This window comes from Lontra canadensis, unplaced genomic scaffold (genome assembly GCF_010015895.1).
Source record: "Lontra canadensis isolate GAN:19392208 unplaced genomic scaffold, GSC_riverotter_1.0 scaffold54, whole genome shotgun sequence".
NCBI lineage: Eukaryota > Metazoa > Chordata > Mammalia > Carnivora > Mustelidae > Lontra > Lontra canadensis.
In genome coordinates, this window is record NW_022631048.1 from 9666280 (window position 1) to 9684721 (window position 18442).

At 51.4% G+C, this 18442-nt stretch overlaps 1 protein-coding gene across 2 annotated transcripts in view; it reads left to right on the forward strand.

The window, feature by feature from the left end:
- The window catches only part of DDC (dopa decarboxylase), a 77603-nt gene that overhangs the window by 11149 nt on the left and 48012 nt on the right, over window positions 1-18442 (forward strand). For both annotated transcript variants that reach the window (XM_032874998.1, XM_032874997.1), the window contains 3 exons: window positions 10142-10370; window positions 12981-13094; window positions 15318-15437. In XM_032874998.1, the coding sequence (XP_032730889.1) occupies window positions 10170-10370; window positions 12981-13094; window positions 15318-15437 (435 nt within the window). In that variant the 5' untranslated portion in view covers window positions 10142-10169. The remainder of the gene's footprint in view (window positions 1-10141; window positions 10371-12980; window positions 13095-15317; window positions 15438-18442) is intronic.

Here is an 18442-nt window from a genome sequence, read left to right on the forward strand (position 1 = left end):
TGCAGGTATCAATTTCCCAGGCAGCATCACGTGTCAGGATACATTTTGCAGGGATGCAGACAGAAGCAGCAGTCTGTCCCCATGGGAGTAAAAGAGAAATCGTGACAGATTTTTCTGTGGGTCCTGCCCATGAGAACGGTCAGCCAGGAAAACACTGAGGCTCGGTCTTTGTCCTGGCGGGGATTTCCTCCTGTTTGCCTTGCACTGCCCTGGGGTTCTGTCGCCGCCAGATGACCCAGCTGGAACAGGACTGAGTTCTAACGTGATGATTTCCCAACATCAGTAGCAACAAAGGGCAGCTGCATGCAGCCTTGGAGTCCGGGGGCTTTCTGCCTGCAGCACCTCGCTGCCCGTGTACCAGGGAGGAAGCAGGCAGCCTCCTGGAGCAGAGCCAGGATTCAAGCCCTTCTGCCTACTCTGATCCCAGAGGCACGTTCTTTCTACTCCCGGTGGCGGCCAAGAGGTAGAGCAGAGTCCTGGGCAACTGCAGGCTCAGATCTGATTCTGTTCAGTGTAGCAGGAAACCCCTCAGAGGCCAGCCAAGCTGGCCAGATGGGAGGAGGCTTCCTGGGTGTCCAGCACTGACCGGGTAGAACCCCGGGGCCCGTCAGCTCATATGCTTGGGTTAATGATTATGCATCTTGTTTAGAATCCTCGGTATAACGTCCATCTTCCAGGCCGGAGGTGGGGGTGTGGAGAGGTTAGGTGGCTTGGCTCGCAGGCACGCCTGCAGCAAACAGCTGGAGCCAACCGGTTGTGTTTTCCTCCGTGGTGACCCCTGGCTGAGCCCCCAGAGGCTCTGTGGAAGCTGCTTGGACCCATACGGCCTCTAGGGGGCGTCCGGGAGCTCTTCACTGGCTTCTCAGGGGGAGACCGGTTTCCTGAATTTAGTTCTTTCTCAGAGTCCACAGTCTCTCATGGTGTGTCTCCCCCTCCGACCCTCCCCAACTCACTTCTCCTCTCCATCTCCCAGTGTCCTCAGTGTTATTCCCCATGCTCCACAAGTAGGTGAAACCATATGACAACTGACTCTCTCTGCTTGACCTACTTCACTCAGCACAATCTCTTCCAGTCCCGTCCATGTTGATACAAAAGTTGGGTATTCATCCTTTCTGACGGAGGCATAATACTCCATTGTATATAGGGACCATATCTTCTTTCCCAGGGTTTGTCAACCCATACCCTGGCCACGGTTGTCGGGGATGTGCCAAACCTGTGCTTGAGTCCACTACACCCAGGAGGGGTCAGGCCAGGGGGCAGGGTCCAGCTGTGTCCCTAGCCTCTCGGTGCCAAGGCCTTTCCATTGGTTCGAGGGGATGGTAAGGGTCCTAACAAGGTTATTACAAAGATTAATAAGAATATATGCTATGAGGGGTGCTTGGGGGGCCCAGTTGGTGAAGCATCTGCCTTCGGCCCAGGTCATGATCCCAGGGTCCTGGGATCGAGTCCTGCATTAGGCTCCCTGCTCAGCGGGGAACCTGCTTCTCCCTCTCCTTCTTCCTACCACTCCCACTGCTTGTTCTCTCTCTCTCTCTCTCTCTTTCTCTGTCATAAATAAATAAATATAATCTTAAAACAACAACAACAACAGTGCATGCTACGAGGTTCACATGGTGCTAGGCACCTGTGAGCTAATGTCTGTGCTGACCGATGAGAGTCCCTATTTCAACAAGGACACCCCAGTATACACGAAATTAACTGAGTGGAAGACAGTGGTATGTGGGTAATATGAGGCACCTGCCGTAATTATTGGAGCTACAGGGAGGGGTGCTTTGGCATGAAGGACACGGTGCCCCAAAGCTTTGTCACCACTCGCTTCACATCTGGGAAGGGCCCTGACATCCCTGGGCCCTAACATCCCTGGGCCCTAACGTTTTAGATCTCCCACCTGTTAAGTTAGGGTGGCGATTGCTCAAGCATAACAAAGCTTTAAATGCATTGGAAAGCCCATCTTGTATCTCTAGTCTTGCCCCTTCCCTCCTGACCCCTGCTCCCAGGCACCTGGATCCTGTAAGTTTGGCCAGTGAGAGGCACTGGTGGGAGGTTGGAGGACAGAGGTATCCATCTCCGTTGTGACACTGGCCGAGGCTCCTCCCCATGCCAGCTCTGTCTGGGCAAGCCTGACCAGGTCTCTGCTTTGCGCAAATGACGTGGGTCCCCGAGCAGACTGTGCTCCCCATGTCCCTCCTATCTGGGTGGGAATGGGCATGGAGGCTCTGAGGGGTTAACTGGCCTTCCTGTCTTACTGGAAATCACCCAGTTAATCAGCAGTGAAAAGAAGGTGCAAACCCAGGACTCTGAATTCAGGGTCCACACTCCCTCCTGCGTATGCACCGCCTCCTGGGAACACCCACTGTGGTGGCTTCTCCTCTTACCCGAGTGAGTCTATGGAGTTTCTTGGTAGCCTGTAGAGCTTGTGGGTGGAGGGCCATGATGACATGATGTCTTCATGCAAGACTTGACTTGTTAAGACAGCTTTCTGGAGGAGTGTGGGGCTAAGCATGTAGAGCAAAAGATCCGAATTGGGGACTCCAAGAGGAGCAGTTGTAGGAAAGTCGGTCTGAGCCCTAAGCCGTGCCCCAGTCCCATACCCACCTCTCATTGCACAATCTGATGCGTCCATGAGCACAACCCAGAGTGCCAGGGATCAAAAAGAAGCTGCGAGATTTTTGATGACTGCTTCAATTTTTTTTGCTGGTTCTGGGTCTGTCCAGATTTTCTATTTCTATTTCTTCTTTCTATTTCTTCCTATTCAGTTTTGGTAGTTTAGGAATGTATCTAGGAATGCACCCATTTCTTCCAGATTGCCAAATTTGTTGGCATACAGTTGCTTATAATATATTCTTGTAATTGTTTGTGTTTCTCTGGTGTTGGTTGTGATCTCTCCTCTTTCATTTGTGCTTTTACTTATTTGGGTGCTTTCCTTCTCTCTCTCTCCCTCTCTCTGTCTATCCTTTTTGATAAGTCTGGCCCAAGGTTTATTGATCTTATTAATTATTTTAAAGAGCCAACTCCTAGTTTCATTGATCTGTTCTACTGTTCCTTAGGTTTCTGTTTCATTGATTTCTGCTCTGATCTTTATTATTTCTCTTCCCTTGCTGGATGTGGGCTATATTTGCTATTCTTTCTCTGCTCCTTTAGGTGTGTGTTTAGGTTGCATATTTGAGATCTCTCATGTTTCTTGAGAAAGGCTTGTATTGCCATGTACTTCCCTCTTAGGGCTGCCTCTGCTGTATCCCAAAGGTTCTGATCTGTTGTGTTTTCATTCTCATTTGCTTCCAGGAATTTTTTTTTAATTCTTCTTTAATGGTTGGCCCATTCATTCTTTAGTACGATGCCCTTTAACCTCCATGTATTTGTGGTCCTTCCAAATTTCCTCTTGTGGGCATGAAGGATGGCACATGATGGAATGAGCACTGGGTGTTATAGGCAACTGATGAATTCTAGAGATAGAGTTCTATCTCTGAAACTAACAATACACTGTATGTTAATTAATTGAATTTAAAAAAATGAAAAGAAAAGAAACTGTGTTTGCCATCCAGTGGGATTTCCATTTTGTAATGGAATGTAATGGAATGTTCTCTAGATGATCTTGAGAACCATAGTTGGAGAAAAAGGTGAAATCATGTTTCATCAAAAGAGAGGGAGGAGCCGTCCCTGCTGGCTCTCCTACCCCACAAAATGAAGTACTTTTGCTCAGTTAATACATTTATTTTTATTTAGAAAAAATAGACTGTTTTTAGGGCAATTTTAGGGTTGCAGGAAAATTGAGGAGGAAGTTCAGGGAGTTTCTGTATATTCCTTCTGCCCTCTCTGCCACTGCCCCCCACCCCTCCACACACACCATTTCCCCTAGTTTTAATAAAAACTTTTACCTGAACGCCAACTCTGAGGGACACTTAAATCATTATCCCATTTAATCTCCCAAGAGTGTTTAGAGGTGGGCATTTTCACCAGGCGCCTTTGCGCGGGGCTGAGAGCGTCAGAAAGGGCAAGGATGGGCCTCAGCCCCATCCCCACTAAAGAGATGGCCACGCCCCTGGCTGTATGGCCTCTCAGGGCCTTGTTGGGATTCTCACACACTACACAGTCACTGAGAAAAATGTTAATTTAAATGACGTAAAGCTCCTGAATGACTCATTAACTGGAGTCTTTCGAGTTATGGAACAGCACAGTACTTTCCTTCAAGGCAAGCTGAGAGCGAGCCACTCTTGCTGTCAGAAGGCTCCCATTGCTAGAAGCTTCCTCATGGTCTGGGTTAGAAGCATTTCTCATGTTGGGGTTATTTATGCTTTTTACCCACAGAGGAAATGTTCATCAAGAAGCCAGGTGATTCGGGGGAAAATCTGTCCAGTTACTTTTGTGCTTAGATTGAGAGTGATATGCTGGAGGAAAAGAGACAGGCCTCCATCCTGGGGGGAGAAGCGTGTTTTGAATCCTAATTATGCTTCATTTTTCCTGGGATAGTGTATAAAAAATGTAAGCACTTTTCTTTTTATCAAGTTAGAAGAGGAAGTCCAGGAAAGGCTGCAGTGTCCAGGGTCCCAGGGTTTAAACAAGACCATGGCTGTTGAGCCCTGGCGAGCAGGACCACAGACAGGCATAGAGCACGGTCTTGCAGTGGGTTCCTGACCCTCCCAGAGGGACTGACTTCCCACCCCCATCCCCTGACAACAAATTGGTGGTCTTGGTTGGTCCTGCCGGTTCAGCTGTGTCATCACTGAGGTCCCATGGGAGCTCAGCCCCCTGACATCCACAACCTATGAGACACGATCTAGGGCCTGGCTTGAGTTCTCGCCAAACCACTGTGGCTGGTTTGGTCCGGGCTCTGGGGGTACCGCTGGAGCCAGAGGAGAGGGAAGTTCAAGTCCAAGGTGAACACTGAGGGTCTAGGCTGGGGACCCTGAGTCCTTAGTGAGGCTGGAGGACCAGAGACTCAGCATGAACTAAACAGGAGGGCCCCCGGTGGGGGTGGGTCAGGGTTCCGAGGGGACCATTTTCTCTCTTTTAAAAAATTTTTTTTCTTTATTTATTTGAGAAAAAGAGAGAGCACAAGCAGGGGGAGTGGCAGGCAGAGGGAGAAGCAGTTCCCCACTGAGCAGGGAGCCGGATGCAGAGCTCGATCCCAGGACCCTGGGGATCATGACCTGAGCTGAAGGCAGAGGCTTCACTGACTGAGCCACCCGGTTGCCCCAGGACCCTTGTCTCTTGTGGCTTCTCCTGTGGCAGATATAGGATGGTCTTGTAGTTATGGCTGTCTTAAAAGTAGAGAAATAGGTATAATAGAGCATATTTCAGAATAAAATGTTTACAGGATCTGATGTTCTGTTCATCCAACCATACATTCACTCATCCGTCTGTCTCAGTGAGCAAGCATTTGAGGCGCTCAGTGTGGCTCTGGGTCAGTGCTTGGCCCTGGGAAGCAAAAATCAACAGTTGAGGACTCAGCTTGGCGAAGGCCCAGTTAGCAGACAACATCACAAAACCAAACAAGTCCTGGGCCAGGCAGGAGGGACCTGTCTGAGATTGTGGGGCTGGAGCTGTGCCCTGCCCGGCACTGACTGAGAAGCAGGTGGATTGCTTGGGGTGCAGAGGTCCGGGTTGAGCTGGAGTCCCGGCACCCACAAGGCATGACAGCGGTGGCAAGTAGATCACAGGGACTGGCCCACCCAGTGATCAGATTATGTCCTCAGAAGCTCTGGGGAGGGCGTGGGGGGACATCGATCACAGACTTTATCACTGTCCGCATATTCCAGCCAATATTTGCCCAGCTTGGGGGCATGAGATATCAAACAGCTATAAAATGAGCACAAGATTCTCTGGGTCTTTGGCCCTAAGAGCCTTCTGTAAAGGTCTTTGTGGGAAACAATAGGCAAATTAATGGCAGAACCAGGGCAGAGTGACGAGAACATAACGAGGTGGTGTCATCTTACAATTGGGGAATATTTCTTCGGAGGGTGAGTTGGTGTGTCTGTCCACTTTCCCTGGGGACCCCGTGTGGCCGTCCATGCTAGGTTGTTCCTGGTAGAAGGGAGCCGCCGATTCTCCGGGAAGCAAAGTGTCCTTCTTAATTGTGCCCAACTTTCTCATGCTGGGTCATCTGCTAGGGGCTAACGCACAGCAGGGCACATAGAGCTCATCCGAATATTTACTCCACAGGGCAGTTTTTTAAAGACTTATTTTATTTTTTTTAGAAGGAGAGCTCAGTGGGAGGAAGCAGAGGACAGAGAAACACAGCAGACTCTGGGCTGAACATGGAGCCCAGCACAGGGCTTGATCTCAGAACCCCAAGATCACGGCTTGAGCCGAAACCAAGAGTCAGACGCTCAACCCACTGTACCGCCCTAGTGCCCCCTCCACAGGGCATTTTTACAGTTGTTCCTGTGGTACAACTCATAAAGGAAAAGATCATGAGATCCAATTACATAAAAGCTGAAATTCTTATAGGGCTGAAGAAAATTGTCAACAAAATCAGGTCAAACAAAAAAAAAATGAAGAAGATGTCTGCAAAATACATCACAGACATAACGGCTATTACAGGAGAGTTTTCACAATTAAATAAAAGCAGAAGACAAGCAATTCATAAAAGAAATCCACATGGCAAAGAAATAGAGAAACCTGTTAAAACCTATTAATCCAAGTAAAACAGATTCATAGATACCTATGAGGCCGGTAAAGCTTAAAAGGAAGTCGCCCAAATCCAGTGTTGACCACAGCACAGCAGACCGAGCACCGTCATACATTTCTACTGGGAGAGTACTCTGGGGAGCTAGAATTCTGGGGAAAGATGTGGCCTTGGAGCTTTATTTATTTGTTTGCTTGTTTGTTTTTAGATGATGGATTTAAAACGATTTTTTAAAAGATTTTATTTATTTATTTGTCAGAGAGATTGAGAGCACAAGCAGGGAGGGCGGCAGGCAGAGAGAGAGGGAGAAGCAGGCTCCCCACTGAGCAGGGAGCCTGATGTGGGAATCGATCCCAGGACCCTGAGATCAGGACCTGAGCTGAAGACAGAGGCTTAACCCACTGAGCCCCCCAGGTGTCCCGCCATGTAACTTTGAAACACCAAAAATATGTATTTCTACAAGACTCTGTTCCGTAGAAACTACAGGTCGACGCTCTTCCTTTCAGAAAACTGTAATGCAGAGCAAAGTGTGCAGAAATGTACATTGCACCTGCCGGTGTTTTACAGAAATGCCAATAACTGACATTTATTGAATGTCACTGTTCAAAGCTGTTGCCATGTACTATTCAATTGTCACCAAAAAGTCCTTTGAGGTCATGCTGTTACTACCACGAATTTTGTTTTCAGATCAGGTTTGCCACGGTGGCGATTGACATCAGATGGTCTAACCAGTAAACATCTGAGTCAGAGGCTTTTGGCTTTCAATCCTGACATGTTGGCCACTGGGCTCCCCCAGCACTTTCTCCGAAGGCTGCTGGGACTGACCCAAATGTTCAATAATTGAAGGGTATTGTTACTATAGCACACGTAAACTGTGAAATACAAGCAAGAATGAGAAACCACAGGCTGGAAAAGTATTTATTAATGTGGGACGCACATGCAAAATTGCTTCGTGAAAAGCAAGCTAGCTAGCAAAAACACCTGCAAATGTATGCAGTTCTAGTTGAATTGGAATCATGTCAACTTCAAATATTTTGGGGTTTTTAAAGAAGGTGAAAGATTTATGCGATCTGAAGAGAAACCAGAGTATATTTTGGGGTTTTTAAAAAGCAAGTTTTACTCTCTGTGCAAAATTGGAAATAATCAGTCACTCTGAATGAAAAATCAGCTTCGAAGCCTGCAGACCCAGGGAATTATATACCAGGGGCTATGCCGATAAAGCTTTGTGGCTCTAAGAGCCTTTGGAAAGTCTGGCTGTGATATCCCAGACGAGAAGCCGTGCTCTCCTTGGCCCCGAGCTTATAAACACAAACGGGAACTCCAGGTGATCATACGTTTTTAGTGTTCACTGTTGCTACAATTTAGAACCATACTTTATGTCCCAGTTGCTGTGACTCATTCATTCACTAGATGCAAAATGTATCCCCAAACAATAACACGGAAATAAGGGTTTGATCTAACAGCTGATCTTGAAGCAACCTAGGAAAGTCTAACTCATGTACCAGGGAGTGCTCTGAGGAAAGCATCTTGGAGACTGGAGAGAACACCGAGGCATGGAAAGGCATCCTCAGTCTGGCTCACCTCATCCAAGAAGCCCTCCTTGAGCAAACTCAGTCCTGCTTCCATGAGCCATCTTCATTCATGCTTACTTCAGCATGCTGAGCCCAGGTTTAGCAAAGAATCCCAACAGCCAGCTCTTCAAGGAAAGCTCTACCCTTGATATCCAATCCAGGTCTTCTTTCCCCACCCTGGCCCCTGAACCAAGTTACTCTGAGTCATGTTCATCTGCTCCTTACCCTACCTGTTGGCTATGAATCCACCACCTTCCCCTGTTGCACTGGGAGCTAAATTCAGTCCCCTCTCCATGGCAGTGGTCTTGAATAAAATCTTCTTGTGCATAATAAGTGTCTGGTGAATTATTTCTCTTTAACAACTTTTATCTCATAAATAAAGTCAAGAAAAATCCATAGAAACCCAGCATGGACAATGGGAATTGGTAGAACATGATGCTTTGAACTGTGGGAGGAATTTAAAAAGGCACCCCTTGCTCAGCACCCAGTGGTCCCTTAGAAATGCAGGAAGCATTCTGTAAGGACATGCATCAGAATTCTGAGTGGTGGGATTCCGGGTGAATACTTTTCTTCGTGTTGTCCCAGTTCCCTGTTTTGAAAATACTGCCAGTTCTTATTATTCACAGATCTACTTCCTGCAAATTTACCTACGTGCTAAAATTGTAATCCCGAAATCCATACTCAGGGTGCTTTCCTGACATTTCACAACATGCACAGTATAACTCGATGACACATTTTAGCCCTCATTGTGCTTCTGTCAGAGGTGGAGCAAGACAATAGCCCATCTTCATATGTCAGCAAGTACTCTATGTAGTGTCACAATGTTCACATGGTTGGGTTAGTCTTGGTAGTTTCACTGTTTAAAATGGCTCACAGAGGGGCGCCTGGGTGACTCAGTCCCTTAAGCATCTGACTCTTGATTTTGGCTCAGGTCATGATCTCAGGGTCCTGGGATCTAACCCCTGCATCAGGCTCTGCGCACAGCAGGGAGTCTGCTTGAGATCCTCCCTCTTCCTCTCCCTCTGCCCTTCCTCCTGCTCTATATAAATAAATAAAATCTGAAGCTCACTGTAGGGGTCCTGCATGTACATTGCATTTTGTGCTTTAGGGAGAAAACACATGTGTTAGGGAAGCTCCCTGGCATGAGTTAGAGTGCAATTGGCCATGAGTCCAGTCTTAATCAATGAATATCAAATAAAGCATCTTTAAAAAATACAACAATATTATGTACTGATTGGTTGACCTATTTGTGACCAGAGATTCAGGATCCTCACCCTGCCTTTCCCCTGGGGGCAGTGTGGTGTCCATGGAGACTTTATGGAACCTAACTGCCCCGTGTATTCAGGGCACCACCTGTGTCTTCCTGATGCCATGAGAAAGGGAAAGGCTGGGTCTGGGAAGCAGGTTGCATGCAGGAATGTGGTCCCAGGTGGGATGGGATCAAAAGGAAGCAGACACAAGCTGACGGGAGGTTACGTACCCAGGGCTCTGGCTTGAGTGCCTGACACGCACCGTGTGAGTTCACCTCCCCACCTTCCTGAGGAATCGGCTTTGTCACCTTCAACTCTCACGTGGGCACAGAGGCTCAGAGGGTTACACTTACCTGTCTGTCTGATGGCTATGGGGGAACAGGGTGGGACTTGGTTGGTGCTTGTCATGGGGGTTGGAATGGACCAGGACGAGAGGTGAGTGCTTCGAGCCCCGTTCACTGGTGCAGATGATAAGACGAGCATAGCCGGCCAATGGTAGGATGAGCATTTGGTTGTGTGTCCAAAACCAGTGGTGTTTCCACCCATCCAGACTTGGAGGGAAGTGCTCCCACCTGGGTTCTGGGTGTTTCCATCACCGATCAGGCTGTCTGAGCAGTCAGCTCTCTGGGAACTGCCCCGGTCCAGTTGGAAGATCGTCATAGTTGCTAACCGATTTATTTTCTCTCGCTGTGAAGGTTCTGCCTCTGCAAAAGACCGACCACCATGAACTCAGGTGAATTCCGAAGGAGAGGGAAGGAGATGGTGGATTTCGTGGCTGACTACTTGGACGGCATCGAGGGGCGCCAGGTCTACCCCGACGTGAAGCCCGGCTACTTGCGGCCCCTGATCCCCACCTCTGCCCCTGAGGAGCCCGACATGTTTGAGGATATCCTCAAAGATGTCGAGAAGATAATCATGCCAGGGGTAAGTCTGGACCCCAGGCTGCGAAACGGAAGGGCTAGCATTAAGGTGGCACCTACTGGGCATCAGGCACGTCACGTGTCATGCTACCTGTCCTCACAGCCACCTTGCTGGTGAGCCAGCGGAAGCCCAGAGAGGCTAGGTGATCAGCCTGAGGTCACACAGCTAGTAAGCGATGGAGCTAGGACTGTGCCCCGGATTGTGCGGGCGTCCAGGGCAGTGAGTATGCTTTTCCCCATAGATTCCCAGGTCGGGCCCTGCTCTGAGCCCTGGGTACGTGCGTGAGCCCTCATAGGAACTTCGTTTCCAGCCCTGATGGCTTGTTTCAAGTAAGTTCCTTGCTCAAAATAGAGCAAGCACCTTCCTAACATTCTTGTGTTCAGCAAGGCAAATTGCATGCCTGGAAGACATTATTTATTTTACTTGAGAATGGGAGGGGGCGGGGCGTGCACCTGCTTCTGTGCAAATTCTGTCCATGGAGGCAGACCTCTTTATCTGAAGCCACTGAGTCACAGGGCCACTGACCTGGGGCAGGGCTGCTCCTCCTGACCCGAGTGCCTCTTTCAGACCAGCTGCTCACTTTCCACCTCCCAGGGGTTTCCCTTGACATTTGTGCTTGGAGCGAAGCACGGGATTCCTGTTCTCGCCTTTGAGGTTGTGCAAACACTCTGAGTCGCCCGCACTAAGGCACTAAGCCCCTCCAGGGGAGATATGGTTAAATGTCAGGCAGGGGGTGTGGCAAAACACTCCAGGCTGGGTGGCTTGGACCACAGACATTTATTTGCTTCTCATAATCCTGAGATTGGGAATGCGAGATCAATGTGCCTGCGGATTTGGTTCCTGTGAGGATTCTCAGCCTGGCTTGCCGACAGCCACTTCTGGGCATCCCTCTCCTCCTTGCCAGGGCCCCCAAAGGTCCCACTCCTAATGTCATTACAGTGTGAGTTAGGGCTTCAACACAGAAATTTGGGGGCACAAGCATGTTCCATGACGGGGAATGTGGGAGACAATGGAATTTGGAGATTTCTGGAGGAGTGAGAAGGGGGCATTCAGCAGTGTCCCAGCTGCACTGGTACATGCACTGTCCTGAGTCCCTGGGTCCCTGTGTGGGTTGCGGGGACAGTAGGTGACCACTCAGGGCTCCTGTCTGCAGGTATGAGGAGTGAACGTAGGAGTATCCATCTGGAGCGTGGTGTGAGCTTCAGTTGAGAGTGAAAGCAAAGGCACAGATCCCCAGTTGTCCTTTGCCAGGTGTCAGGGCAAGCAGGGAAGGGACAGGGTGAAGGGACCACTTCCTTCCTTCCCGTAGAAATACGGGAATTTGTAATTTGTGAAGGCATTGTCATGAACATGAAAACATTAGCATTAGATTCATTTTGTCCCCTGGACCTGAATGTTTACTTCTTTCTCCTGATTCTTCAAAGAAATTAAAATATTTTCTGGGCCCCTGAAAGTATCTCACCAGCCCTGGTCACTGCGCCTGGCATTTCCTATGCCCCCTCAGGTCCACTGGCAGCCTCTCTTGCCTGAGCTGCCCACGCTGGGACTGTGCTGAGCTTCTAGCTGTCTCCAGACCATTCTTCCCTCCTTCTTAGTCCCCACAAGTTGTTGGCCATACCTGAACCCACCCCAGGCTGAATGCCCTGGTCCTCCCCAGTTTTCTGCGATACGTGTCCATCCCTCCACCCACTCTGTGCTTCGGGAGGATCCATGCTAGTGCCTGGTCCTCCCGAGGAGTGTCCCTGACCTCAGCCTGGGGTGCGGGTGACTGTGGTGGCAGCAGGACTTGTCTTAAGTCCCCAGGACTACTCTCAGTTCTCGGAGAGCTCCCAGTGAGTTGCCTTCACAACCAGAGTGGTCTTTTGGGCCACATGGGGTCCAAAAGACAATCAGTAACTAGTTTATGAAAGAAGAATTATTTGCATTTTTCTCCAGACTAAGAAAACGAGGAGCGTTGGCAGAACCCCTCCACCTCTCGGGGTGGAAGGTGTCTTAAAGGCTTTATTTATTCTGTTCCCCACCTGACAGGCTGGTCAACAGCAAGAACAAATAAAACAAGCAGGCACTGCCCCTCCTCTCCCCACTTTCTCCCCTCCTCCATCTTCCTCCCAGACTCTGAGATATTCCTAGCCAGTCCCGCGTTCCCAGTCCTAGATCCTCCCACCCCCAGTGGGCTGGCTGGGCTCCTGGCCCCTCACTCCCCCCAACACCCCGGTGTGGCCCCACTGCTGCCACAGCCTGGGACCCCCACCCAGGCTGGAGACAGAGGAGAGGAGGGATATGGGGGATGACGGAGTTGCAGTTGCTCGAGGGGATGCCTTGCATAGGAGAGTGAGTCCATGGCAGGAAAACCAGCTGAACAGTCTGTGAAATCAGGCTTGGTTTTTTCTCTAATACGGATTTTACTTTTTTAGAGCAGTTTTAGGAAAGCCAGGCTTCTACCTGGAGAGATGGGGTTTCCGTTTCTGTTCATTCTCTGATGGGGGCACCTAACCAGAACTTAAAATACAGGGCAGCTTCTGGGAGACCTCACCTGCCATGAGGGCCAACGGAGGGCCCCGGGTCCTCCTCACGCAGGGCGGGGCTCCCTCATACCTTGATGTCTGCACACAGGTGACCCACTGGCACAGCCCCTACTTCTTCGCCTACTTCCCCACAGCCAACTCGTACCCAGCCCTGCTTGCCGACATACTGTGTGGGGCCATCGGCTGCATCGGCTTCTCCTGGGTGAGCTCGGCAGGGGGGATCCTGGGGGATTCTGGCAAGGGTGGGACATGCTGCCGTGGGGACAGGGCTCCTGGGCCCATAGGACCTGAGCAGGTAGCTGTGGCACCTGCGGGGACGGAGAGGGTCTCAGCCTTGGAGAGAGTGTCTCGTGAGGGAATTTGGAATTCAGGGAAATAGAACGAGATAAAGTCTCCTTTCTAGGAAAAGAAAGCCCAATTCTGCATGCAGCACTTTTTTTTGAGGTACTTGGTATGAATTGAAATCACAACCAAGGCCTTGGAAGTTCTGCAGCCCATGCCTGGGAATCTGCATTCCTGCCAAGCATTCCAGAGGATCTGTGTATACCCTGCAGCTGCCCAGGGCTCATTCCATCTGTTGGCAACCTGGAGAGGCCCCTGCCCATCAGCGTGTGGAGCCATGCGGGGCAGGTGGCTCTGGAAATGGGGCCAGCTCCCGCTCCCCATGCCAGCAGTCCCAGCACCACCTTATCTGGAGATAAAATGTCAGAGGAGCGGGCGGGCTCGGCTCCTCCTTCCGGCTCCCTGCTTCCAGGTCCGGTGCTGCAGGAAGGATTCCCTCCTCCCTAAATGCAGAGCACTCAGAAGCAAAGTGGCCGGCCGACAGCATCAGGGATCCCAGGGCCTCTTGCGTCCAGAGTGCCACCAGAGTGCCTGGTGCCTCGGAGCTGAGCGTACTCGTGGGTGCTGACTCGTGCTGACCCAGGACCCACGGCAGGGGAAGGACATGTTAGCATCTCCTTGCCCCCCACCCCCACCTGACTTGCTGGCTCTTCAGACCAGACTTCCTGGGGGACCAAGTCAGCTGCCCAGGAAGGGTTGGGGGAGGGTCATCCCTGGCTCCCTGCTGTGGGTCTCTGAATTGCTCTCTGCCAGGTACCCAAAGCAGCATGAGCATGGACCGGGTGGCCTTGGTCACCTCCCTGTGTCTCTGATGAACACCCCTTCTGAAGGACACTTTCTTTCATAAGCTACTATGGCAGATTTCATTAGCCCTGCTAGCCCAGAGCCATCCTGTCCCTCCTGTCCCTGTGACTCAGCATCTATCCCATGGTACACGTGCTTTCTGAGGACACTCTGATTCCTCTGGAGCCTGGGTGGGCTGCCCCTTGGCTCCTCTGGCCAAGACATGAGTTCCTAACCGTGAGTGCACTTCCCACGCCCAGAGCTGACCTTGACTGGGATGGGGTAGGACCCTCCCCTGGGGCACACTAGCAGGCAGAACGTTCTGCCTCACTTCCCAGCCACGCGTCACAAGCTGGTGTGCACCCCTGGGTGGGGGACGAAGGCCAACCTGCCGTCTCCCCTGTGCAATGACAGAGGAGTGTCCAAGATGGCAGAACATCTCCAGCTCATAAAAGCTGAGGTCAGTGGCCTGACCTGGGGAGCTCCCAGGGGACTCGGGCCACCTGGAACCCACCTCCCAGATGCATCCTCACTGCACTCCCTTGTGACTGGAGGAGAATCCACCAGTGCGTCTTTCTAGATCCTTCTGTGTATACACGGATGGCTAGATGGGGTTGCACGTGGTGCTGGTGGAGAACAGCCCAGTCCAAAGGGGTTATTCTGGCCTGAACCTTCCTTCCTGGCCATCCCCCACGAGTCTTAGTCAAAGAGCACTTGTCTGAAAGTCCTTTCAGCTCATTTCAGACATTTGAACAGCATCTGGAACTGGGAGATTTTAATCTGGGGTTCAGTGGAAGAGTAAACTCTCCTGTTGCTCCCCAAATCCTGCAAGACCTGGCCCGTTGTTTTGACACCAGTGTCTAGAGATGTGTGGCAGAGAAGAGGGGGGAGACGAAGGTGTCCCTGGGACCCAAGTCTGTGGGTGGGGGACAGGGAGGTCACTGTCCCTTCTGGGGCAGATCTGGGATCTGGTCACTGTGGGTTCCTCAGTTCTCTGAGGGTGAGAGAGGAGAGGGATGTCACATGTGCTAAGCTCTCTGCACAGCATGTGCCCAGAGGGGCCCCCCGTATTGCTTTGAGAGCTGCCCGAGGGAGGAGTCCTGCTGCTGTGCCCAGTTGGTGGGGGGCAGTCTCTGTTGAAGTCTCTCCCTGGGACCCCCAGATGGGAGACCATGCCACCACATTAAACCCCCCCAGGCGGGGGCCTTTTGGGAAACTGACACGGAGATTCTAAGTGACAGAGGGTACCTGTTTATGACAAGCTGACAGGCGGCTGATCCCTGTCCTCCTGCCCCGCTAGGCTGCAAGTCCGGCGTGCACAGAGCTGGAGACGGTGATGATGGACTGGCTGGGGAAGATGCTGAAGCTGCCAGAGGCATTTTTGGCTGGACAAGTGGGAGAAGGGGGTGGAGTGATCCAGGTAACGCAGCAGGGAAGGGGTGCCCAACTTCCCGGGACCCACGGGCGGCTCCACGCCAGGGCCGCGGTGGCAAGTGGGAAAAAAGAGCCACTTGAGCTTCTATGGGACCTTCTGGAAAACAAGCAGTTAGGAAGCCTCTGGACCTGGGTTGGGTCCCGGGGCTGTCCACCTCTCCCGCCCCCCGGCTCCGCAGATCAAAGCCGCTCCTGAGTGATTTCCAAGCTTTAATTCATTTAATTCTATAAAAGGCTAGGAATTAGGGGCCTTTTTCACCTCACTTGACAGACAAGGGGCCTGAGGCTCAGAGCTGTGAAGGGCCCAGCCCACCAGCCACCTCCCGCTGGTAAGTTCTAGAGCTGGGCTCTCAGCCCACATCTGTCTGACCACAGGGCTGTGACCGCCACCCCCCGATCACCGTCCTCTGAGCGGTGAGTGCAGCTGTGACCGAGTCATTCCAAGGCTTCTTGAAAGTGCTGTATCAATGAGAACCAGGGTCATCTGACGTGGCCACCTTCTCTACACCCCATGTCATCCATTCTCTTCACTGGACGTGTGCTGGTGACAGCGACGACGTCCCAGGGCGTGTCAGGGACAAGTCAGGCACCAGGGACGGTGCACGTCTTTCCCCCTGGGAGGCTCAGGACAAATGCCACCAAGGAGACGTGGGCTTTGTGCTCTTTTCACTTCCCAGCATGGACGATGGGCTCTGGTGGACCCACTATCTGGCTTGGCATCATTTTTCTGGGATCAAGTATATGATAATGAAATCGGGTGAGCACCGTTGAGTTTAAAGGTTTGGAGAATCCGTTAAGGCAGCTGTAACTCTGCCCACCGGCCAATGAAAACTCTGAAGCCCGGGTGCCTTTGTGTGCGATCACCTGCCTGGTGCGGCCAAAGTCAAGTAGGGAGCAGGTCCAGACCAGGGCTTCTGACCTCCATGTGTCTGTTTTCTGTTGTTGCTGTCACAAATTTTGGTGGCTTAAAACAGCACAGACCTGGGACACTTGGGTGGCTCAGTCAGTTAAGCGTCTGCCTTCAGTTCAGGTCATGATCTTAGGGTCTTGGGATTGAGCCCTGCCTTGTGCTCCCTGCTCAGTGAGGAGTCTGCTTCTCCCTCTGCTGCTCCCCTGCTTGTGCTCTCCCTCTGTCTCTCTAACAAATAAATAGAATTTTTAAAAAAGAAACAGCACAAAACTATCCTTTTACAACATTGTAGGCCAGGTGTCTGACACCCGGGGGCTCCAGGCGAGAATAGTTCCTTATCTTTTCCAGTTTCTGGAAGCTTCCCACAGTGCTGGACCATGGCCCCTCCTCCATCTCCAAAGCCCACAGCATTCTATATATCCGGCCCCTCTCTCACGGTCACGTCTCCCTCTGACCACAGATGTGGAAGGTTCTCCACTTGCAAGTCTGGGATGATTCTTCTAATTTGATGCTTCTCAAAAATCTTACAAATACCCCGTAATCTCAGGTGTGCCCTTTATACCGACAGTGACTTTTTACTGAATGCCTTCTCTGGGCTAGGCTTATTCCTGCTGCTTTATGCGACCCTCATTCAACCTGCAAATACTTATGAGGGTTGGCTGCATTATCAAGAAGTTTTCTCCTAGCTGAAGGACATAGAGCCAAGAAAGGGGGCATATCGTGCCCAGAGCATGAGCTAACTAGAGGCAGGTGACCACAAATTCCACCAGCTCAGCCCTGACTCCTTGCTTGGGTTCGAGTATCCAGAGGTTCTATCTTGCAATTTTCTTTACTTTAAAGACAATGTCATTTTGCAGAGATACCGGCAACCCCAGCATCGTTTGGGATCATCCTGGCATCTTTCGGCCCCTGGCGTCAAATCCCAATTCCCCCAGTTTTGCTGAAGAACACAGGCGACCATCCCTGTTTGCAGCCGGAAGCCCACCTTCCCAGCTGACCAGGCTGATTGTCTGCAGTCTGTCAGGCCCCAGACAGCACAGCTTGGTGACAGCCATGGGGCCGGAGCTGTGGGGGACGCCGTGCCCCTCCGGGCTGTTGTCATAGCTTCTAGACGTCAGCACAGTGACAGGCGACAGAGTCAAATGGCAAATCATCCTCTGAGCTGGACGAACCTGCCCGGAAAACGGTCTCTTAATTGGGTTTGAAAGCTCTTGTGGAAGAAAAGCCAATTGCTCGCCTCGTGTGGGGTGACACTTGAAAACACTCAGAGGCGGAAAGGGCGGTTCTGGCCCCTGAGTCACTTGTCACCAGCATTTCCTCCTGCTTGCGTGGCAACCTTTGTCTGCTGCAGTGAAAGCTAAGATGTCATTATGCAGGCTCACTCTGGAACAGACGCCCTACTCCCCCATCCCTGGCAAAGCTGGCCTTCCCACAAAGGACCGAAAATCTGCCTGATTCCTGTTCTAGGGCTGGAGACAGGAAATCTGCCTGATTCCTGTTCTAGGGCTGAGCCTGTGGGCTGCTGGGGAGCCTCTGAGCTCTAGAGACTCCGATGAGAATTTCATTCCTTCCTTGGGCCATTGTATGTGTTCAATCACTTTTGGCTGCGTGAAGGGTGGGGGGGGGGGGGGGGGGGGTTATGTTTCAGCACCCGGACAGAGCCCAGAGGCAAACCCCAGAGCGAATCAGCATGGCCATCCAAAGCCTTTCATTAGCAAGTGTATCAGGGGAGAGCAGACCTTTGGGGGTCAAGGCCTCAGGCAGAGGGTGGAAGGTGGGGGGGGCTGCAGTCCCGCGTGGGTGTTGGGGGCAGAACAAGGCAGATAGATAATTCAGCACAGCACGGAGAAGCTGCGTCTTTCAGGAAGCTTCTCATGGTTCACTTCCGATGAGAAGGAGTGAGCCAGTGGGTCCAGGACGCACACATTGCCGGGCTCAGGAGGAAGCCCAGGCCCCTGGAGTGGGAGGCCCAGTGCCTGCCCTCAGGGAGCTCGGATTCCCTGTGAGGCCCACCTAGCCTTGCCAGCCCTGTTTCTTTAACCACGTCTGGAAACTTTTCTTCTAACACCACTTCTACAAAG